At 40.3% G+C, this 24,102-nt stretch overlaps 2 protein-coding genes across 2 annotated transcripts in view; both read right to left on the bottom strand.

Annotated features, from left to right (window-relative positions):
- TTC1 (tetratricopeptide repeat domain 1) overlaps positions 1-11,958 on the bottom strand; it is a 55,657-nt gene extending 43,699 nt beyond the window's left edge. Inside the window, exons 1-2 of the mRNA XM_007171441.3 lie at positions 11,826-11,958; positions 10,390-10,754 (exon numbers count right to left, since the gene is read on the bottom strand). Coding sequence (XP_007171503.2) covers positions 10,390-10,722 — 333 coding nt within the window. The 5' untranslated portion in view covers positions 10,723-10,754; positions 11,826-11,958. The remainder of the gene's footprint in view (positions 1-10,389; positions 10,755-11,825) is intronic.
- The window catches only part of LOC130707275 (uncharacterized), a 34,292-nt gene continuing 22,076 nt past the window's right edge, over positions 11,887-24,102 (bottom strand). The window contains exon 5 of the mRNA XM_057541022.1: positions 11,887-12,066. Within this exon, the coding sequence (XP_057397005.1) occupies positions 11,887-12,066 (180 nt within the window). The remainder of the gene's footprint in view (positions 12,067-24,102) is intronic.

Here is a 24,102-nt window from a genome sequence, read left to right as displayed (position 1 = left end):
GGAAGGGCAGACTCTACACTTTCTGGCAGCATTTTTTTTTTTAGTCCTGTGGGTATTATTTCCTCTAGAATATGTTCTTTTATTTTACCTGATAGTCGACAAGGTGGATCTTTGTGGGGGGCTCTTTTAGAAATGCCACAAGGACTAGGTGCGGGACTACCACTGCATTCACCAGCATGGTCAGTTACCCATTCCCCAGCTACTGCTAACAAAAATTGCTTGTAAGTCATTTTATTCTGTGCATTAAAGCTACAATAAATCTTAAACGCACTGAATAAACCGCAATTACTCAAATAGAAACCCACTTTCTTATACCATTTTCGAGTTTTCTGGAAGATACTGAAGTTTGCCAGATATTGATCAGACTGACCAACTCCTTTCATATATTTATTATACTCTGATATACAAGTGGGCTTAATTATCTGATGGCCAGTCCTCCTGTCTTCCTTTCCTGTAGATGCCATGGAGGCGTCAGGAATAGTTGTCACCATGCAGACTAGCCTCTTGTCTTTCCATAGAAGAATCACTTCTCCCTTCCATAAGAATGTCATTTCTCCCCTGTAGGTTTTTAGATTTCTCCTTTAATTGGTTTGGTAGACCACGATTCTCTCTTATAGCCCCACAAACTCTGGTTTTATTTTTCAACAATATTTCAGATGTGGACACGCTGTTGTAAATCCCAAGGTTGCATATATATCCAGTTTCACTTTCCCTAACCATGCTGACCAGAATTCCATATTTTGTAAGTTTTCTGGGATTATAGGTTTTGAATATGCGTCATCCTCTCCACTTTCATTGCCTCATCAAGTGATAGCTCTTGTTTGGGTATATAGATCGACTGAAACTTTGGTAGAAAATAATCCAAAAGAGGTTTAACTTTCGAAATTCTGTCTGCAGGAAGTGGAGATTCCGAGTTATCGTTAAAGTGAAGAAACGTCATTATTTCTTCGAACCTTCTTCTCGTCATAATCTTTGGAAAGACAGGTGTTTTATGTAAGGGATCAGTCGATCTATATTCTTTCCAGTGTGATTTTCTTATTTGTCCCATCAAAATGATTATTTCAAGAAACTTCTTCATGTCACTATTGGTCACATCAGTCCATTTTAAAGCCTCATCATACTTTTTATATGATTTTTCATTCTGTTGGTGATTCAAGTTTGTTTGAGAAGCGACCAACTCGAAAAAGTCATTACCAAAAATTGTTATTTCACTAACACTTTGTGGGTGATTATATTCAACAGTTACACCTGACACACCTGTAAAGTCTTCTAATTTTCATGAAATGTTATCTAAAACCCACTCTTCTGTAGAAGCAAAGGAGCATTCTCCAGCACCATAAGTTTCATTTTCACTTTCTGTGTTAGAATCAATCACTAAGGTTTTTTGTCTTTTTATTGGTCTAATACTCACATCATCTGAATCAGAACTATACTCTGAAGAACTACCATCTTCTGAGACACTAGTATATATGTCGCTCGGACAATTAGAGAAAGTATCTGCATAAAATTCACTGAAAAATTCTTCATTCAAAACTTCACGATGCGTCATTTTTGAAAATCTTATGGTAATAAACTTGCGTTTATAATATACACAAGGTTGGAACAAAAACCTAATGGAGCAAAATGTGAATGATAACGGCAATCATAAATTGTGTAATGAACCCTTGATCAATTTAAGCTCTAACAACTTAGCATGGTGATGTTAATTAATTGTATCATTCTCTAAAAACATATTGATACATCTCTGGTCAATAAAGTTCAGGTAACAAAAACGTATTAATATGTCTCCGGTCAATAATGTGTTAATCAAATAATTCTACAGTGAGCATGTGTTTAATAGACAACAGGGAGAAAAACAAGAGGTTCACATCAGCAAGTTAATTTCCATACTGTAACTCTATCAGCAGCTATCTGCTTCCCCCTGCAGCTTTGTAAAGTAACTGCTACAAAACAAAACTTGGCACAAACTTTTCAAGCCAAGCACAGTAAGCAGAGATCAATCACATCTGGGTAAAAAGGATGATTTTAAAAGCTACACACTTGCTAAAAGGCTGGAAAGTGGAAGCATATGCAACAAAACTTTCTGCTTCAGTCCTATTTAGGTGGGATAAGGAAACCTCAAACTGAAAGGGCTAGGGACACCAGTCCTACAAATTATTCTGAAGGGAATTCTTTATCACTAAAAAGGGAACAAAAGCTTCAGTTTTGTTTTCTTTGAAATCAGACGTCACTTGCTTTACACATATAGACACACTTGCTCTTTCCACAAGTCATTTTTACTAGTCCACTAGGAGTTTGGAGGGAGAATCTCTAGATTTCAGTTGTAGTTAGAACCTGACTCTCATTAAGTCTTACCCTTCTGAGGAAAGATGACTGATCTTAGAAATACTTCCGTGTTTCTTAACTCAGAAAATCCCATCTCCCAAAACTCAATTTAACAGAAGTAAATTTTCTTATTTTGGTACAGCTTAATTTCTGCCCAACTCTTTCTTTAAGTTTTTTAGACCTTGAGCACAGATCAGGGTAAAAGAAAATATCCTATTATTAAGCTCTTCTGATGTTGGATGGAGTCACTATACAGGTTAATCAATACTTCTTGTTTTGGAAGCTTAGTCATCTGTGTCCATCTAGCCCTCTGTCTCCCAAAGTGTGGCCACAGTTCTACATGAACCAAAATGACTTGGGAGATAAGCAACAAGGATTTACTGTATAGCACAGGGAATTATATTCAATATCTTGTAATAACCTATAATGGAATATAATCAAGAAAAAATATAACTGAATCATTTTGCTGTATACCTTAAACTAACACAATATGTAAATCAACTATACTTCAATTAAAAAAAAAAAAAAAAAAACCTGAGGATGCTTATTAACAAAGTAGATTCCCGGCTGCCACCTCACAAGTCTGTGGTATCAAACACTTCTGAGGGCTTTGCATGTTTAGTAAGTTTCCTGTGATTCTTAGACACAATTAAGTTTGAGAACCACTGATATAAACAAAGAGATCTTCCTTAATAAACACCAGAAACACTGAATGCCACTTCAACTTTTCCATCAGCAGATAACTTCCAAATGTTTTAGGCTAAAACAACCGTTACTTCCCCTGGTTTAAACTCAGAATCAGAAATCTAAGGTCTCTTCCTTAGAGACTGTCATACAGAGTGAAGTCAGAGAAAAACAAATATTGTATATTAACGCATATAAGTGGAATCTAGAAAAATGGTACAGACGAACCTGTTCGCAAGGTAGAAATAGAGACACAGATGTAGAGAACAAACGTATGGACACCAAGGGGGGAAAGCTGGAGTGGTGGTGGTGGTGGGATGAATTGGGAAATTGGGATTGACATGTATACACTAATATGTATAAAATAGATAACTAATAAGAACCTGCTGTATAAAAAAATAAATAAAATTTAAAAAACAATCTAAGGTCCCTTCCAGTTCTTAAATTCTAGGATTTTATTTAATCACTTGCCAATAGCATTCATTAAACTCAATACTGGTAAACTCTAAGAAATTGGTAAATACGGCAACCTTAGTTCAAAAGGATGCCCATTAGAAACGAAATAAAAGAGAAACAACAAATCAGAAAGGGTTTTCTCATGAGGTTAACAGAATATGCAGGCCACTATAGAAAAGTTACTGAAAACTTTCTGGAAGCAACCAAGAGAATTGTTCCCTGCAAACATGTCCACTGTTACAACAACACTGATAAGATTATGAAAATATTGCAATGAGGCAGGAGAAACATGGAAATCAAAAGGATTAAGTAATGTGGGATTTAAGAAAAATGAGAGCGACGGGGGAAAGACTGATATAGAATTTTGGCACTAAACCAATACTTCAATAATGGCTCCTGTTTAAAGACTAAACAGTCTTAAAGGAAAAAACAATCCTTCACAGTTTCAGAACCTAAGGAAAACGTTTTAAAATCCCAGAAACCATATGTTCTGAGCCCATGTTCACCAAGCAACAGACTTCTGTATCCATCACTTAACTGGATCTATGTATTTGTAAATGAACACTATGTGCCGACAACTGGCACCAGGGAGCAAATCCATTAAAAGGACGAAATCTGCATTTGGGCTTACAAATAAAAAAACTTTCTCATTTGCAAGCAAGAATTAAATCACCAGAGCCCTGACGAACTCCAAGTCCCTCCATCATCTCCCTATTTGTAAAGGGCATCACCAGCTGCCCAGTAGCCAAAGCCAAGGAATCATGCTTATTTCTCACTCCAGCCCTCCCAACTGAATCCAGTATGTCTCGTCAACTCCACTTCCAAAATGTAGCCTGAAATCATTCACTTATCTTCACTCGATCCACAGTTCAAGCTACCATCATCTTCGCCCAGCCCGCCATGTTAGGCCCTAGCTGGTCCCCGTGCTCCACTCTGCCCCCACACCCTGCGTTCTCTGCACAACCACCAGAATATTCTTAATGAGATGGAAATAACTTTCATCTTTCCGCTGGCTTAACTACCCATCTGTTTCCTACTGCACTTGGAAAAAACCTCAAATACCATGGCTCACAAAGTGTTCCATCATCAGACCCTCTCTTACTTCATCCCCCGCATTCTCTTCCTTAATCACTATGCTCCCGCTAATGGCCCTTCCACTCCTTGCATGCCAAGAATACACCAAACCTGTAGCTACCTTAGGGCCTTTATACTAACTGCTCCCCTTCTATGGAATATTTTCCTCTCAGATACACATTTGACTCCTTTTCCCCTCCAAGTCTTTTCTGAAATGGCACCTCCCCAGAGAGGCCTTTCCTGACCAACCAATTTTAAGTAGTCCTGCCCATGCTTCCAACTCCCATGCCTTCTTCACTTCAGCTTATCATTCCCCCCACCCCACCCATACCAACTAGAATATACATATGAGAGATGAGTGTCTTATTCACCACTGTATTCCTAAGTGCCTCAAACAATGCCTGGCATGTGGAAGAAATGCAAACATTTCTTGAGTAAATGAATGATAAAATCTCTGTAATTTGTAAGACCAATTACTGGCCCTCATGGGAGAGATAAAACATTATTCAGCTATTTAATGAAGGAAGACTATGTGCAAGGCCCCATGACAGTGGTCCTCAAACTTTAGTGTGTGCACAAGAACGACCAGAGAATTTATACGTGAGGCGTAAGAACCCCATTTTGACAAGCCGCCCACAAAAGATGATTCTCTTACATCAATTCCACCACAATGCAGTATATTCTATAGGTCCCCAAACTATAAGCATCTTTGTATCAGAATATTATTATAGCAATAATTCTCATCTGCTACCAGATATGTCTTCCTCAGCCAAGCCTTTAAGAATCACTTATTTGCTTTGCAGATCTAGTACATCTCAAATGTGAGCTAAAATCCCATTCCTCTGGGTAGTCATATCTACATTTAAGGTTTCACAAATAGTTAAGATTGCTGCTGAAACAAACACACACATACACAGTGCTTTCCTTAAGAGATTTTTCCAGTTTCAACTGAATCTTAACTGCCTTCCTCCTCTGTTACTCTTGATCTGCTGAGAACTGGCACCCTCTTGAGCCTGGATCATCATCTCAGCCACAGGGCAAGTCAAGTCAGCTTGAATAACAGACTTTAGCTATTAATACTTGATACATTTAGTAATACATATACCCTATGATAGCATACTTTCCCAAATCCTCAAAGGTCAGCTTTATGTGCTTCTTTTTTTAGTAGAAAGTCCACCCTGGTTGTAAAGAATCAAATTTTTATTTATTTATATTCTCAAATTGGAATAACTATTATTGTTGTTGATCATAAATGTAATACTGCTAACCATAAAAAAAAAGCAAACATTACAAAATTATATTAAATATAAATGAAAATTTCCCAATAATCACACCCTTTAGAGCTACTCACTTTTTATAATTTGGTGTATATCCTTCCAAACTTCCATGTATAAACATATTTTCACACAGGTTTTTAACTTAAAAGGAATAATCACTGACTGTTCCATAACCTGCTATAAAGAGAAAACACCTGGGTGTCTCCTCTACTCTCAACACTCACTCTGAACACTTCTGTGACCAAATGTGTAGGAGTTTCTCCCACACCAAGCAACTCCAGCTCTGCAGTGGACTCCAGCCAATGTCCTACACTTTCACTCAATTCTGACACTATCTACCTAGAGATAGGGTCAGACCCCAGAGGTTAAGCGCTGAGTTCCACAAGACTGGCTCCATCCTCACTTCAGATACCAACTGCAAGTCCAGGTTGTCATTTCTGCTTTTTTTGGTCTGTTTATATATTTTTTCTTTTTCTCGTGAAGTATAGTTGATGTACAATATTATATAAGTTATATAAAAGGTGTACAACATAGTGATCCACAATTTTTAAAGATTATACCCCATTTATAATTATTATCAAATTTTGGCTATATTCCCTGTATTGCACAATATATCCCCGCAGCTTATTTATTTTGTACATAATAGTTTGTACCTCTGAATCCACTACTCCTGTCTTGCTCCTCCCTCCTTCCCCTCCCCAATGGTAACCACTAATTTGTTTCCTGTATCTGTGAGTCTGCTTCTTTTTTGTTATATTCACTAGTTTGTTTTATTTTTTAGATGCCACATATAAGTGATATCATACAGTATTTGTCTTTGTCTGACTTCTTTCACTTAGCATAATGCCCTCCAAGTCCATCCATGTTGTTGCGGTCACCTCTGCTTCTGACCCATGGGCTATAAATTGGCGGCTTCCACGACCACCTCCTCACGTTCAATTAATTTGCTAGAGGGGCTCACAGAACTCAGGAAAGCAGTTTACTTATTAGATTACCACTTTACTATAAAGGACATAACTCAGGAACAGTCAGATGGAAGAGATGCATAAGGCAAGGTATGTGGGAAGGGGCACTGAGCCTCCATGCCCTACGGACGTGCACCCTCCCACCACCTATACGTGTTCACCAACTACGAAGCTCTCTGAACCCAATCCTTTCGGGTTTTTATGGAGGCTTCATTAAGTAAGCATGATTGATCAATCACTGGTCATCAGTGATTAACTCAACCTTCAGCTCCTCTCTCTTCCCCAGAGGCGGGGGTGGAGTGGGGCGAGGCTGAGAGCTCCAAACTCTGACAACTAGATCTCATCCTTAGGGGCTTTCCAAAAGTCATCGCATTAACATTAACTCAGGTGTGGTTGAAAGAGGCTTGTTATGAGTAACAAAATGAACCTTTATCTCTTTCCATCTAGGAAATCCCAAAGGTTTTAGGAACTCTGTGCCAGGAACTGGACAAACACCAAATACATACTTATTACAAATCATATTATCACACCTGCTTAATACATTTAAAATTCAGGCATTACTCCATGCCAATACTAATATTTATCTCTTTAATGACTACATTGTACACTACCACATAAAAATGCCAAAAATGTTTAAAGTAATACCCTCTGTTCAACATTAGTTCTAGTTTTCTAAAATTTCCTAAATTATGAATGATCCTGCAATGTATCTTTATATATACACCTATACATATTTTTAATAACTTCCTTAAAATAAGTGACTAGAAGAGAATCAGGTTTAAAGCTGTACTGTCTAATATGGTACTCACTAGCCACGTGTGACCACTTAAATTAACAAATAAAAAATTTAAAAATTCATTTTATCAGCTGTACTAGCCACATTTCAACTACTCAACAGCCAGATGACTGTTAAAATGTGGTAGCCAATGGCCAGTGGCTACCATACTGGACAGTGTAGATACAGAACATTCCCATCACTGCAAAAGGTTCCACTGGTAGCCCTGATCTAGAGAAATGTTCATATAAAAATTTGATATCTGTACCCCATAGAAATGATGTAGCAATCCAAACTCCCAATATTAGTACATGAATTCCTACCTCCTCTTCTTGTCAACATCAGATCAATGTTCTGATCTGAGAGATGAGACATCATGTTTCAATTTGCATTTAAAAATTATTAGTGAGGCTGAAAGTCTGCACATTTTGTGGCCATTTGTGTTTATTTTTGTTGTTGAATTATCTGAATTCTGTCTACTTTAAAAGAATCAAGCTTAAACATATCCTTTTCCCAATGACCCATAAAACCAAACCTTACGTGCAGCAAAGAGACATTTCTTCATCTGTTTTGCTGGTTTCCTAATATTAATTTCACAAAGATATTTATTAAAGCAGCATAAAAATAGCTAATACTACAATTGGGGTGAGTTACCCAGGTGTACACAGTTATCAAAACTCACTGAGCAGGACTTCCCTGGTGGCATAGTGGTTAGGAATCCGCCTGCCAATGCAGAGGACATGGGTGCGAGCCCTGGTCCGGGAAGATCCCACATGCCACAGAGCAACTAAGTCCGTGCACCACAACTACTGAGCCTGCGCACCTAGAACCCGTGCTCCGCAACAAGAGAAGCCACCACAATGAGAAGCCTGCGCACCGCAATAAAGAGTAGCTCCCACTCACCACAACTAGAGAAAGCCTGCACGCGGTAACAAAAGACCCAACGCAGCCCCCGCCCACCCCCCCCCCCCAAAAAAAACTCACTGAGCTGTACACATCAGAGCTTAAACAATTTCACAACATGTAAATTATACCTTAATTTTTATAATGGGAATGGAGAGCAGAGTATGTAACATTTTGAGGCAAACCACTCAATTGTCAAACTGATGGCAATCCACTATATCAGGGCAAAATAAAGTGTTAGAAAAGCATTGCTAACATTTTAACATAGACGTCTAATCAATGTTTCTAAAAAGCCTGTGCCAGTGATGTGAAAGCTGAACCAAACACTCACTTTCTGGAAAATCATTGCCCTGATGTTACTGTACGGTACTTGATTTAATTTTCCGAGCCATTTCTGGTGAGGTCGTTCACGACTTGGCTCATTTTTGCCCTTTATCCTTCTCTTCTGGTAGCACACACTAACACAAAAGCTAACACATGCATTTTAAAACCAACAGATTTGATCATGAAAAGTGCCTAAGGAAGGACACAGACAAGATGCTTTTCCTCACCTCCCACTACCTCCCCACTCCCATTCTTACACTGCACATTTACCATCTCAGTCCAGCACCAATCCATCATAACCTGTTCAGTGAGTGAGCTCTCCAGAGGCATAAGCCACAAATCTCATTCACGTTCTTTGCAAACTCAGATATTACAGTAACTCTTCAGGTGACCTTGCTTATGGGATCAGAAGGAAGGATATATGGAGGACACTAAGCCTCTCTTTCCCAAAGTGAAGGCTTGCTCAGTTACTAGCCCAGGGCAAAGTAGCAGGAAAGTGTGCATTTTATTAGGACATCTGCTTTGTAGGAAAACAGCTGTTTTTGTTATTAAATTCTACATATTTTGGCTTTGGAATCAAGGAGATCTGGGTTTGAGAATCAGTTCTGCTATTTATTAGATACGTGATTTCAGGCAAGTTACTGTACTACTCTAAGCTGTTCTCTTATGGGGATGTTAACAGTATATTTCATAGGCATGTTGTGAAGATTAAATGAAAACACAAGTAACATTTTAAGCTCAGTGGCTGGCACGTTACTGGTGCTTAACAAATGACAGCTACCATCACACACAATTCTGTTCCTCAAGAATGAAATGTAAATGACCCAGGTCCCAGTCACTGCTCTCTGTAACCAAATCACCACCCCCAGGAAATTCAGGCAGTCTTTTTGCTAACAATGGATTAACATAAACAAGCAGCATACCATAATTCTAAAGTCTGACCAAAAAAAATAGCCATTAGAGGAACTTCAGCAGCCAACCATAGATCATTAAAAAAAAAGCTATAAGGCATATATATATATATATGTTAGAAACAATTACACAAGATGAACATAAGAACTCAAAGTTCACAGGAAAAAAAGGAAATTTCTTTGCTAAGCAGACACACTCAATACTGCCCCATCATGCCACTGATTTACCTCAGATCCATCACTACTAAAACAATAAACATACAGATGGGCAAGTCACTCTTTACCACAAATGAAGCAGTCTATGACAGCGCATCAGTCACATTTATTCACTTTAAAAAGCAGTTAACATGGGCTTCCCTGGTGGCGCAGTGGTTGAGAATCTGCCTGCCAATGCAGGGGACAAGGGTTCGAGCCCTGGTCTGGGAAGATCCCACATGCCGCGGAACAACTAAGCCCGTGTGCCACAACTGCTGAGCCTGCGCGTCTGGAGCCTGTGCTCCGCAACAAGAGAGGCCACGATAGTGAGAGGCCCGCGCACCGCGATGAAGAGTGGTCCCCGCTTGCCGCAACTGGAGAAAGCCCTCGCACATAAACGAAGACCCAACACAGCCAATAAATAAATAAAAATAAATTTAAAAAAAGAAAAAAAAAAGCAGTTAACATGGCAGATCATGCACAATAAACAAAATAGTTACCTTTTTCTCTTCATCTGGCATGTTTTTTTCCAGTTCCATTAGGTATTCGTCATCTAGTTCAGAGGAATTCACATCATGATCAGGTTTGTTCTCAACCTTGTCCACTCCTGGCTCCTCCTTCTCAAATGAGGCACTTGCATCATGAAAGCACTCCTCTTCTCCTTGGTCCTCCTGGGGATGGGTCTCAACATCCCTGAGCAGCTTGCTCTGGGGATGGTGATCTTTGGCATTAGACACTGGAGGGTTAACACGCTCTGCTTCCTGGAGCTCTGTAACTTTCAAACCACTGAACAGATCCTCTGGCACTCTACAGTCTTCTGACTTCTCCCCCATGCTGAATCAGTGAGGGAGGTGAAGCTGAAACTCTGGGAAAGAGAAAATACGTTAGGTAATGGTATCTATCTATCAGATCCTACCTATCACACCTAAACAAACTTCTGCATCAAGGCCCAAATCACACCCTAACTTCCTTTCACTGGAATTCATTCATTTATATTTTCATATATAAAGGTTATCATACGCCCATAAATAATGCCAAATGTAATTTTAACTGATACCCTTTTCAGAACTTCTTATAAGCAACAAGAGACACCGATTTTAATGTGACTCTTCCACTTTCCACTGCTCCCAGTTTGTCGGGGTAGCAAAAAATAGGCAGAAGCGAAAACAATGCCAAGAAAAATGAAGTGTCTCTAATTTTTATTCAGAACGAATAGCCAGGTCGTAAATAAGGAACTACGGCCTGTCTTTCCAGCACCACCACACAAAGCTCAAAAATAAGTTTCTGGTGGAGCTAAAAATACAATCCGTACCAAAAGAATAATCACCAACTTCCCCCACAGGCGTTTGGTAGAGCCAACGCAGGTTATAGTGGGAGGCCCTGGCTCAGGTGGCCCTAATCAGCATTCCCGAGGGAGTCAGAATCAGCCACGAAAAGCGTGGTTCTCAACCCTGGCTGCAAAACGTTAACACCTGGAACGCTTTAGCACGTTCTGCTGCCCAGATCTTATACTCCACAGATTCTGATTTGTTGCTCTGGCGTGGAGCCAGGGCATCTGTATCTTTAAAAAGGCATCCCAGGTGATTCTCACGTGCAGCCAATTGAGAACCAGTGTTGTAGAAGCTGAGTCAGATCGTTAGCACCGCCGCCCCTCTGGTCGCAGTAAAATCACGCCAACGACCCTTGTGTTGCGACAAGAACCCGAATTCGCTCCAGCTCGTCCCAAGAAAACTTAAAACAGCACGATTTTATTACGGAGACTTTGCCTCCACAGCAACGTTTTGTTTCTCCCCGCTCCCAGGTCTAGTGGAAGAACACAGGGGTTTGAGGCCTCAGAATTGAGGGCCACCCCATGGGGCCACCCCACCCTTCCCAAAGGTTCGTCCCGTAGCTGTGTCCCTCACCGCCAAGAAAACAAACCCGTGGGGCTACTCACAGCTTCACAGCTCCACTCGTCCTCACCTTCTTCGCCTCTGAGATCCTCTACTTCCGCTCAGTCAGACGCTCTTCCGTCGGCGCTGACCAATAGCGTCGCTGTTGGCAAAGCATCCCGGGAAATGTAGTAAAATCTCAGGATGACAGGGCGTTTGCTGTCGCTGTGTGACGTCATTGTACGGGCTTAAATATGAGCGACGGTTGCCGTCTTGGGTTACGGCAAGAGTCCGCGCTACTACGCACTGCAGGAAAAAGCGGAAAAGAGAAAGGCTGTTTCTATGGTGTTACTTTTACACCTCCGATATGACCTCTTTCATGTCAGCTATGCTGTGTATAGTAGAATCCTGAAGCATGAACCTTGTCCAGAAATAAAGTTTTCCCTCTTATGTTTCTCAAAGTGTGTCTTTCAAGGGGTCTACCGCTAGATCAAAAGTGTTGACAATAATACTAAGTTGTTATCTGCCTTTTCCATACTCCTTCTCTCATGAACGTACAATGGATTTTTCCAAAGGTTATGTGTCCTGTGATAGTGCAATGAACTAAACGCAGAAGGAGTGATGAGACTCCAGATGTCTTCTATTAAGCCAGAGGTTTGCAAAAATGTAAAACAATGCCACTCTTCTCACTATATATATTTTTTTGTTTTGGAAAACACAGTATCTATAAAAAGATTATTTATGTTGCATATAATGGGTGTATTGTTATCTTAATTGACAAATCAGCATTAGAATGTTTTCATTTCTACTAGTAAACATTGATAGGTATAACTCACATAAACAAAAGCTTTTCGTGGTCCTCAATAATATTCGAGAGTATTAAGCGGTCCTGGAACCAGAAGTGAACTGTTGGCCTATACATTCATTCAAGAAATGTTTACTGAATGTTTATTAGACCCCAAGCATTGCCCACTAGGAATACAGAATTGAGATATCCCTTAAGGTAGCCAGACATGTTACCAGCAAGAACAGCAGGGTATTAGTTAGTTTTCTATAATTCACAGAAACTATTGCAGAGATAGCTGGGAGGGATTTTTTCCGGAAGGATATCAAATTTATTTCTTCAGTTTATGTCTAAATGAGGTTATGCATACAGTTATATTTTTGTGTAAATCAAAAGCTTTAATATACTGAAAGTAAACATTAAAAATATATCAGAATTTTGGAAACCTTTTAATATTTCTTAATTTTTTAAATACAGCAAGAACTATAAAAAGGTAAGTGGTTAGGTCTTATGATCTTTAAGAAGTCCTGTTAATAAATTCTGGTGTGATAGAAAGGCTATAAATTTTAAAGCAAACTAAATAAGTAAATAAATAAGTTAAATAAATGCATTACAATGTCAGCTCCTTTACTAGCTGTCCAACTTTGGACAATAATTCTAGTAGCTAACCTTGATTGATTATGTGCTTATTAGGTGCTGCTACATGCTGTGAAAAATGCTTTAGATGGATTATTTGATTATTTGAATTCTAATTCTGGCTCTGCCACTTGACTAGCTGTGTGACATTGGGACAAATTACTTAATGCTTCTAAGCTTAATATATAAATATACCTCATATGTAAAAATTGGGATTGGTAACAATGGTTCCTCCCTCTTTAGTTTTTTGGCAGAAAGAAATGATATAATCTAGAAGACAAGGACCCACAGGACTTGGCACATAATATTTAATTAATGTGAGAGAGAATAATGATATGTGACAGGGCTTGTGACAATAGCTGTGTACGGGAAACCTAATAAGAAACAGTCCCTGCCCTCCTCCATCCCAAGGAACTCACAGGCTAGTGGGGGAGGGGAAGGGGGGATAAAGGCACTACTGAGCCTAAAGGAAGAAGCAATCCATTCTTTTCTTTTAATATCAAGAAGAACAAACGTCCAGTTGGACCAGCTTGGTAGATCTTCACTAATAAGATATTTGAGTTAGTCTGTTGAAAGAGGAATAATTCATTAAGAGGACCAAAACTGGAGAGGCTGAAGGACATCTTGAAAATATTAGAAGCATTCTGGGGAATGATAAGCAGTCGGATGTTGCTGAGGTAGAGAGCACAAAGCAAGAAACATTTTTAGAGATGCAAGCCCACCAATCAATTCTGAGAACCATGGAGATTTTGTCTCTTTGTGCTTACTACCCCTCTGTAAAAGGAAAAGAAATGTTTTTCATCTAGAGGGCAGTTCTGTTATTTTCCCAGCGCAAAGACCATGTCTGTCTTGTTTACAGTTGTAAGGGGTCAGTGAACATCCTGTTATCACATGGGTGAATGATCCTCTTTCAGGAATTTATGGACAAAACACTGAGTAACTCAGTGCTCTGATGGGTTGCGTAAGAAGATTTTGAGACTTCTGGAACTTCCTTATACCACTGTTGTAAGAATTAAACACAGAAAGTGAAGGGCTTAAGATAGAAAAAAATACTTTAATATTAATAGCACTTAGCGTGGCAAGTGCCCAATAAATATTTGCTGTTATTGTAATCATTATTATTAACGAAGGTGTTATAGTATTACCACTATTATGACCAATTACTAATAGTAATAGTAATTTAATTATTACTTGTGTTACTAATAATAACCAGTAATATTATTAATAGTGATAATATGTGTGAAGTTTTCATTCACACCCCCCCCCCAGACAAGGGACTGAGCACCTAAGTTTGTTGAAAGAATGGAAGCTGAACATGAATGAATGAATAATGAATGAATGAATGCTAGGTAGCATACTAGACCCTGTGGTGGGTACAGCAATAAATCTGGAGAGTAGCAAAATAATCATTTACTCTTTGCTTTTCTCCCTGGGGGGAGCAGCTGGGTGGTTTCTTAGTGGCACATGCCCATCTCTCAATCATAAGGAGTTGCCCACTTGGTCTGGGCCAGCTAGCTCTGGGCTGGGAGCAGAGCAGGGACTAGGAAGGGGGTAAGCAAGTCTCGGCAATGGGTAGAAGTGATGGAAGATACTAGAGAAGGAGTCTTATACTCAAGGGTGCTCCTTTGGTTCACTGGCATGGCAACAGGATTGTTGCCCAGTATGGTGGTTAAGAGTGTAAGTTCTAGTGTCAGACTGCCTGGGTTTGAATCCCTGCTATGCCTCTTAGCAGCTGTGTGATATGATCTTGGACAAGTCACTAAACCTTAACACCTACCTCAGAAAGTTTCATGAAGCTTAAATGGGATAACGAACCTAAAACACTTTGTACAGACCCCGGCTCAAACTTTAACTGTATTTTAAGTTAAAGCAAATTATTTTAATTGCTTTGTGGAGAATCTGCAGGCAGAGATGGAAATCACTTCTGCCTCTCCCAGTGACTTATTATGTACACACTGTACTAAAACTTTAGGAGGCTCTGTGCATCTATGCTCCCTGGAGCTAGAGATTTAAGTCTATGCTAGACTGATTCAGTCCTTTTTGTGCTCAATGTGAATATATTAATACCACAAGGCTACTGAGCCCAGCTTTGGGGACAAAGCTTTACACTCCGGTATCCTCTAAGTTCTGGGCTCCTTCTCCCAGAGTTGGGGTGCTTGAATTTGCTAAAGCAGGGTCCAATATCCAGGAATAGTCAGGGATGTATATAAAAATATATAATTAACATGTAGATCCTGTATTCTTATAGTGTTTCCAAGGGATGCTATGGCTTTTTATTTTTTCCCAGTTCTAATTTTCAAATTGAGATTTCTTGATAGGAGACATAATCAAGAGTTAACATCCTGTGCATTTAAATTTCTAGATTTCTGTTTCCCTGTGATCAGCATGTCCAATAGTGATAGATGTGAGACATGTATGTGTAACAGAGAAGAACAAACCTGACCCTATGTTAGATCTATTCCTTTAGCTCTAACCCTTGTGCTCTGTCGCCTGTGCTTAGTCATGCTGGCTCTGTACCTTTGTAAAAGAATGTTGCCTATAGCCTGCAATAGACCAGACAGCTGTTCTCAAGGCTCTGACCTTTAAAGGTATAACACTTTCCCATTAAAAAGTTGCAGAACAGAAAATAACATTTGGCTTGTTGGAGGTTTATAGGAACATTGTGACCACATCTATGTGGACAGCTGCAAGAATAAAGGATTTCTGGCATCAAGAAGTTTGCAACAACTAGCCACACCCCCTCCCCTTTTAGTACGAAAGAAGCCTGAATTCTAACTCAGGTAAGATGGTTCTCTGGGACACTAGTCCACCATCTTCTCGGTCTGCTGGCTTTCTGAATAAAGTCACTATTCCTTGCCCCAACACCTCGTCTCTCGATTTATTGGCCTGTCGTGTGGTGAGCAGTACAAGCTTGGACTCGGTAATGAATGCAATTTTTAAAGTTCTAGCAGGGCGCTTCCCTGGTGGCGCAGTGGTTAAGAATCTGCCTGCCAATGCAGGGGACAGGGGTTCGAGCCCTGGTCCGGGAAGATCCCACGTGCTACACAGCAACTAAGCCTGCAAGCCACAACTACTGAGCCCACGTGCCACAACTACTGAAGCCCGCGCGCCTAGAGCCCTGCTCCACAACCGGAGAAGCCACGGCAATGAGAAACCCGCGCACCGCAACGAAGAATAGCCCCCGCTCACCGCAACTAGAGAAAAGCCCACGCACAGCAACAAAGAGTAGGCCCCTCTCACGCAACTAGAGAAAGCCCGCGCATGGCAACAAAGACCCACAGCAGCCAAAATAAATAAATTAATTAATTAATTTAAAAAAAAACAAACTTGAACCTGTACTCAGATTTCATAAAATTTACAGTTAAAAAAATAGATTCATATATCCAAAATTTTCAAAAATACTTCCCAAATGACTGAGTCAAATACTAGTTTTTTAATTTAAATTTAATTAATATGAAATAAAACCATTAATATGGTTGCACTAGTCACATTTCAAATGGTCAACAGCCACATGAAGCTAATGTCTACAGCATCAGATAAGAGAGGCTTAGATTTTCCAGAAAAACAGCTAACTAACATTCATAGGGAACTTAGGTGTGTCAGGGGGTGTGCGCATTATTTTACATTTGTAATTGTAGGTAATTCTTAACAACAACCCTGGCCTCCCTACTTTCACCCTTTCTTCCTATGATCCCATCACCATGCAGTAGTAACCAGACTGATCTTTTAAACACATGAGTCCTGTTCAAGTCTTAACCATTTTCACTGGCTTCTCAGTCTGATTAGAATAAAATCTAAAATTCCTTGTCATGACCCATAAGGTCCATGTAAGCTGGTCTCTACCTACCTCTCTGACCTCACCTTGTACCACTGTCCCTCTTGGATGCTGACTACTCTCTTCCTTCCTAAAACACAGTATTTTCCCATCTCAAGACCTTCCTGTTCCACATTCCCTCTGCCTGATGCCATTAACAGCTCTTCCCATGGTTTGCTCATTCTCATTCTGCAGGTCTTGCCTAAATATCACTTAAGGAGCTCACTCTGTTACATCACCCCGTCTCCTTCATACCATTTATCACATCTGTAACAATCTTGAGTATTTATTTACTTGGTTATAATAACTCCTTCTACTAGACTGTAAGAGCCACAAGGATTGAGTTCTTGTCTGTCTTCTTTGCTGTGAAATCCACACAGCCCAGCACAATGCCTGGTGCAAAATAGACACTCAAATATTGTATAAATGGATGACACTGATAAGTATTATTATTACAAATGATAAGACTGAGGCTCAGAGAGGTTAAAAGTTTTCCCCAAGGTCACACAGCTAGTCGAACAGAACAAGGACATAAAGCTGGGTCTAACCACAAAGTCTGTGTTTTTCTAAAGAACAAAAGGGGTGGGCAGTAACCTTAACTGTTAAAGGAGAAGTGGCTTTGAAGGTGATTTATATCTATAAAAAAAAATGGATATATACTTGGCAGGAAAACTCAGCAGTTTTTCATTGTCAAGCTAATGGCTCAGAGCCTGGTTAAAGATGAGGCCTTTAATGCTGGTAATGGAAGGATGAAGATACCATATAAAATGGAGACTGACAGTCTTGGAGGGAGTCATGCAGAAGACTGCCAAGGCAAGCATCCTGCACCCACTTGCCCTACTGCCCAACCCCCCTCTGCCCTCAACCTTGGTTATTTGGATCAAGAAAGGGAATTCGTGCCCCAACCACAAATGGAATGACTGAGCTAGGACATTTTTTTCCCCAGGGACTCATCTGCTGGACCAAACAATTTATTCTGAGTTAGGACACATACTTCCAACCCTCACTTTACTATATTAAATGTCAATGCCCATTTTAAAGCATAAAGCAATGTGTTCAGGATGTATAAACCTTTGCAAGTTCAGGCAGCAGGCCAATTTTGGTCCAGCAGGTGTCAAGGACGGGAGTCAGAAGGAAGAAGGGATTGTTTGCTGAGTGCCAACTGGTTGTCAAGCACTGTGCTGAACATTTTTATCTGTCATTCCCCTCACTGAATCCTCCCAGGCTCCCATTTAAAGGAGGAGGAAATCTTTTCACTCCAGAAAGGAGACTGGTTTCTTTGTCATCCTTTGTTCAGGTCAAAGCAGAGGCAGTGGATATTGGGGGAGCTAAATAACTTACAAATTCCACAGCAAGAAGCTCTGTCCCAGGTTTCAGATCGCAGCTTGGAGGTCCCCTCTCTGGGGGCTCACATTTTAAAGAGCATGCCTCTAACCACACCCCACCACTCCAGTGATTCTCTTTCACAGGGCTCCATTTCATGAATCATGGCACGTTAAAAAATTATTTTCAATTATTTTACTTACTTCTTGTCTTTTCTGCTACAGAGAAAGCATAGCAGTTTTACAGCAAGAGTTGGCAAACTTTTCCTGTAAAAGGACAGGTAGTAAATATTTTAGGGTCTGTGGGCCATGTGGTCTCTGCTGCAACTGCTAGACTGCTATTATCACCTGAAAGCTGCCAAAGACACCATGTAAATGAATGAGAACATGTGTGTTCCAATAAAACTTTATTTACAAAAGCAGACATTGGGCTGGACTTGACTAGTGACTGTAGTTTGCCAACCCATTTTAGAGCACGGATTGTGGCATCAGACTGGCTGAGACTGAATCCCAGGCTCAGCCCCCGACTAGTCCTGTAAACTTGGACAAGCTCCTTAACTTTAATAAACTCCCCATTCCTTATCTATAATGTAACATGGGGTAACAGTATTTTCCTTCTAGGGTGATTGGGAAGCATAAATGAAGTAACATAAGTAAAATACTAGAACAGAGCCTGTCTCTTAAAATTTTTAATGTTATCGACATTAGTCTTAAGTGTCAGGAGGGTAAAGGCCACATCAGTTGTGCTTGGCACAGTGCCTTGCAAAATGTAAGCAGTCAAGGAACACTTGTAAACAAATGAATGAGTAAATGAATGAATGAATGATCTCTCACTAGGATCATAAGAAAACCAGGGTTTATTCTCTGTTTTTATTTATATATATATAAAATAGGCTTTTCTTTTTCTTTTTTAGTAGCATAAAAATTTCCCCTAATGCTAACTTTTAGCTGGGTTCTTCTCTATGTGGCTCAGACACCAGAATCGGACTGACATTTTCTTGAAGCCAGAAAAAAAGGGCAGCTTCCATTGTGCAAACCAGACATCCTCCGCAACAAAAACATCCCAAAGTATTTCCATAAATCCTTGGGGAAACCAGTCAAAATACCAGCTTGTTTAGGAACCATCTTCCTTGGCCGAGCTGACTACCTCCCAGTATCCTGTGTCTTTGAGTTTAAGACTGCAAAAGCACTAAGTAACACCCCAAACATAATTTGAGGTCATTTCTAAAATATCATTTAGCAAGTTCAGATCTTTGTAGATATTTACTTTGCTATTTAAAACATTAATTATGGTCACCTCAGCAGATTTCTTGGATGAATAAATATTTGATAAATATTCACAGATATTTTAAAGGCACAGATTACGAAACAAACCAACTTTCTCAATTTTCCTGTGATTTGTCCAATTATCCCTGTATTTAGAGATTACAGAGGAAATGACTGGCTGATCTATGATTTTTTTTCTTTTAACCATGGTACATTGGCTTAAGTTTTTCAGAGCCTAAGATAACTGGAGTTATATGACCCATTGGAGAAATCTCATTTTATCTCCTTGTGTTCATAAGTAGTTCCATCCAAGTGCATTTAAGGTGCAATTTCCCCCTTTATTATTGAATTTTATACTAGTTCAATCCCACTCTGGCACTAGGAAAATACATGGCTGTCTCAGGACACTTATCTAGAAGTGATAGAAAAACATCAGCATCTCTGGGAAATAGGTCTAAGGTTGGATAATTTAATAACCCTTATCATTTACTTGGTACGTCAGAAGCTGACTCTGCATAATTGAAAAGGCATAAGCTCTGCATCTGTGTGTGCTCACGTGCAGATTTCTCTGGTTCTCCTAGCAGTTCTTAATTAGATAAGGCAAGTATTATTCTCATTTTACAGAAGAGAAAACTGAGGAAATGGAGAGCTGAAGGGTCTTGTTCAGGATGACCATGATAGCTAGTGGCATAGTTTCATTTACAGCCAGAGGGGCAAAGAGATCTCATATTTCAGAAGCTTTGTCTCATTTGTTCCATGGACTCCTTGGTAGTCTACTGAAGGCTATGGACCCCTTCTTAGAAAATGTTTTTAAAGGCATAAAGCAAAATACACAGGATTATGAAGAAAATAAATTATTTTGAAATATAGTTACTAAAATATGAGAAAAAAAATTGTAAGGTAGATCTATATAAATATATGTCTCTTTATTAACACATTAAATATGGCAGGTCTAATAACTACCATAATTTTGAGGTAGTGATGAACATAAACGATAACATATCTGAAACAACTATAATATGCAACTATAATATGCTCTAAAATATCTGTGATTTCTTTTGGTAAAAAAGTCACAGATTCTGCTAATATTACTGTGGTCCGTTGCCTACAGTCATAATAGAAGGAAATGCTAAATTTCAACTAGAGGTTAGGGAAAATAGGAATGAAATAGTTTTCCCCATCCAAATCCACAACCCTTCTCCCTGAATTTTATCCATGGTCCCGACAAGGGTCTGTAGACCTTAAGTTAAGAACTCCTTCTCTAGTCTGGTCCTTCATAAAGCAGATGAGAAAACTGGGGGCCAGAGAGAGAAAGTGATTATTTAGGATTGCTTAGCTATGTAATAGCAGGGATAAAACTAGAACCCAGGGGTTGAAAAGGCCTTCCTTACAGGGCTATTATGAAGAGTAAATACAATAATATATGTAAATGCTGGCACAATATCAGGCACACAATAGCCACCTTGCAAAAAACATGGCCACGTGATGCAGTGGAAGCACAAAGAGATGGGACTTTCTGGAAATCTCCTTAAATAAAAGGGGGACAGAGTCAGCTGTATGTGCCTTTTGCCTGCGTCCCTTTCCTTTTCCTGCCTGGAAGAGAGACATTGTGCCACATTAGAAGGACAGTACAGGCAAATGCGAGGAGGGACACGGGGCTCTCCTCATGGTTTGGAGCGGCCGCATTAACCCTGGGTCACCTACCCCCAGACTCCTCACACGACAGAAAAAATAATCTTCTGACTTGTTCAAGCCACTGCTACTTGTGTTCTGTTATGTGCAGCCAACTCACTCACTGACACACAGCTGTTGCTCGTTGGGTGGCTGACTGTCTCTGAGCTTCTCAGTCTATAAGCGCAACACCAAGGTTTTCTGGTGAGGATCAGAGGATACAGAGAACTTAACGCAGTGCCTGGCCCAATTCAAGTGCAAAGTTAAAGGCAGCTGTTGTTACTATTACAGTTTCAGTGCCTCGCAATTCAGTGCTCTTTCTTCCGTATTGGCTCACTGCTTCAAAACCACACTCACAATTCCTATCTACCCCCGACCTATCCCCAGCACCCCTCTCCCCTCCCTCTGGTACACATGCCTCTAATTCAGCCTTGATTAAATGCTTATCATGTCTCACAGAAAGGAACAGTTTATGAAAATGCTGACAGAGGCAGAACACCTAATAATTAGTGGCTAACAACCACAGACATGGAAGCAATTAGGAGGTTTATATAAATTCAGGGGATGAAAGCAACTTCTCATTTATTCCTCAGATTTCTTGCATAAGCCCTTGAGATGTTATTTCTGCCAGCAATGCTGACTTCACAGGAAGAATGTGGGATGAGAAGTGAGTGAAGAGGTTGTAGGGGGCTGTGAATACCCCTTCCACCCCGCTCCAAACACCCCTTCAACCCCGCTCCTGTGGCCACTCTGCTGGACCTTTACCATCAGAGCTGGGGCCCTACGGGTGGTACTCTTGGCCTATGGTCTTGTCAACAGGACAGCGCTATTTCCCCACCTGGTCCTTTCCTTCCTTGGACATCCCTTTCCCCAGCACTGATGGACTGGGGACCACTTGGGATGCTAATGCCTTCCAAAGTAGTCTTCCTGAGCCATGGGGCCTAGAAGCGAGGCACATGGCTCTCTACACTCAGGGCTGCCTGGGCCTCTGTAAGTGTACTAGGCAGGCTAAAATTTGGCACCCCTTCCAATGAATATCCTCTTATCATAATCTGTTAAAATAATATCACTAAAAAAATTCAGGTAGGAGGAAAAAAATGCCGGTAGAAGAAATAGGACTAAATTGGAATCCCAGCACCACTCCCCAGAAGTGATATTAACAACAGTTTGCTGCGTATCCTTCCAGAAAATTTTCATACACTGTAATGGACTGAATTGTGTTTCCCCCCTAATTCATATGTTAAAACCCTAACTCCCAATGTGACTATATTTGGAGATAGAGCCTATAAGGAGGTAATAAAGGTTAAATGAGATCATAAGGGTAGGGTCCTACTCCAATAAGACTGATGACCTTATAAGCAGAGGGAGAGACACCAGGGATGCGTAGGCCAGAGAAAAGGCCATGTCAGGACATGGTGAGAAGGCAGTCATCTGTAAGCCAAGGAGAGGCGCGTTGGAGAAACCTACATTGCCAACACCTTCAGCTTAGACTTCCAGCCTCTGGAACTGTGAGAAAATAAGTTTCTGTTATTTAAGCCAGCCAGACTGTGTGTGGTATGTTGTTATGGCCGCCTGGGGTGACTAATACTCTGACTTCATTATATAAGTATATGGGCAGGACAATTTATCAAAATATTTCATTGTGCTTAACCTCTCTATTTCTTCCTTCCCCCTCTTATTAAGGAGGCAGTCGGCATTTGCAATTCCTTAGCTCAGGGGTGGCTGAAGCGTCTTCCTCCTTAAGAGGTTTTCCTCACTTCCATTCCCAGGAGTACTACACATGTTTGCCAACATTCTCTCCAAAAGTATACTGTCAACTTTGCCCTTCAGATTTTGTTTAGTGAGGATGAGGATGAACAGATTTTCTACAAATACAAATGCATAGGGCTTCCTTGGTGGCGCAGTGGTTAAGAATCCGCCTGCCAATGCAGGGGACACGGGTTCAAGCCCTGGTCTGGGAAGATCCCACATGCCATGGAGCAACTAAGCCCGTGCGCCACAACTACTGAGCCTGCGCTCTAGAGCCGGTGAACCACAGCTGCTGAGCCCGTGTGCCACAACTACTGAAGCCCATGTGCCTAGGGCCTGTGCTCTGCAACAAGAGAAGCCACCGCAATGAGAAGCCCATGCACTGCAACGAAGAGTAGCCCCCACTCGCCGCAACTAGAGAAAAGCCCTCGCACAGCAATGAAGACCCAGCGCAGCCAAAAATAAATAAATAAATAAAATTAAAAAAAAAAAAACAAATGCATAGGGAATTCCCTGGCAGTCCAATGGTTAGGACTCTGCACTACCACTGCAGGGGGCATGAGTTCAATCCCTGGTCAGGGAACTAAGATCCCGCAAGCCACGCAGCACGGCCAAAAAAAAAAAAAAAAAAAAAAAAAATCACATAGAAATAGATTAACCACCCAGTAGGGTCTATTTCTGCTGGCAAAGCAAAATTAATGTTCTAAGAAAAAAATCCAGGGGAGCATCTCTTATTGTTCCATGTACTTATTCTCTTGTTAACTCTCTTTTGTGATTTTTCTGAATCCGACAACTTTTGCGGAGGTAGGTTAAAGGGTACAAAATAAAGATTATTTAACAAATTATCCAGTCCTCATAAACAGGTCCATTATTTAGTTTCAAAATTTCACCTCTGGTGAGGTGCCCATTGATTTTGTGAGGCTAACTTCAATTATTTTCAGCATACATTAGTTCTACCCCACCTGCATGGTTCAAATGAATTAATTACTCTTTACCACCAGGCATTTAGGAAGAAAACAAATTATTTTCTGGTGTGGGCAAAAAAGGAACAGCAGGAAGCAACATCAACGGTCTACCTTCCACTCCTCTTTCGCCTGACT

The sequence above is a fragment of the Balaenoptera acutorostrata genome, chromosome 2 (assembly GCF_949987535.1).
Source record: "Balaenoptera acutorostrata chromosome 2, mBalAcu1.1, whole genome shotgun sequence".
Classification (NCBI taxonomy): domain Eukaryota; kingdom Metazoa; phylum Chordata; class Mammalia; order Artiodactyla; family Balaenopteridae; genus Balaenoptera; species Balaenoptera acutorostrata.
This window is presented reverse-complemented; position numbering and strand designations above follow the sequence as displayed.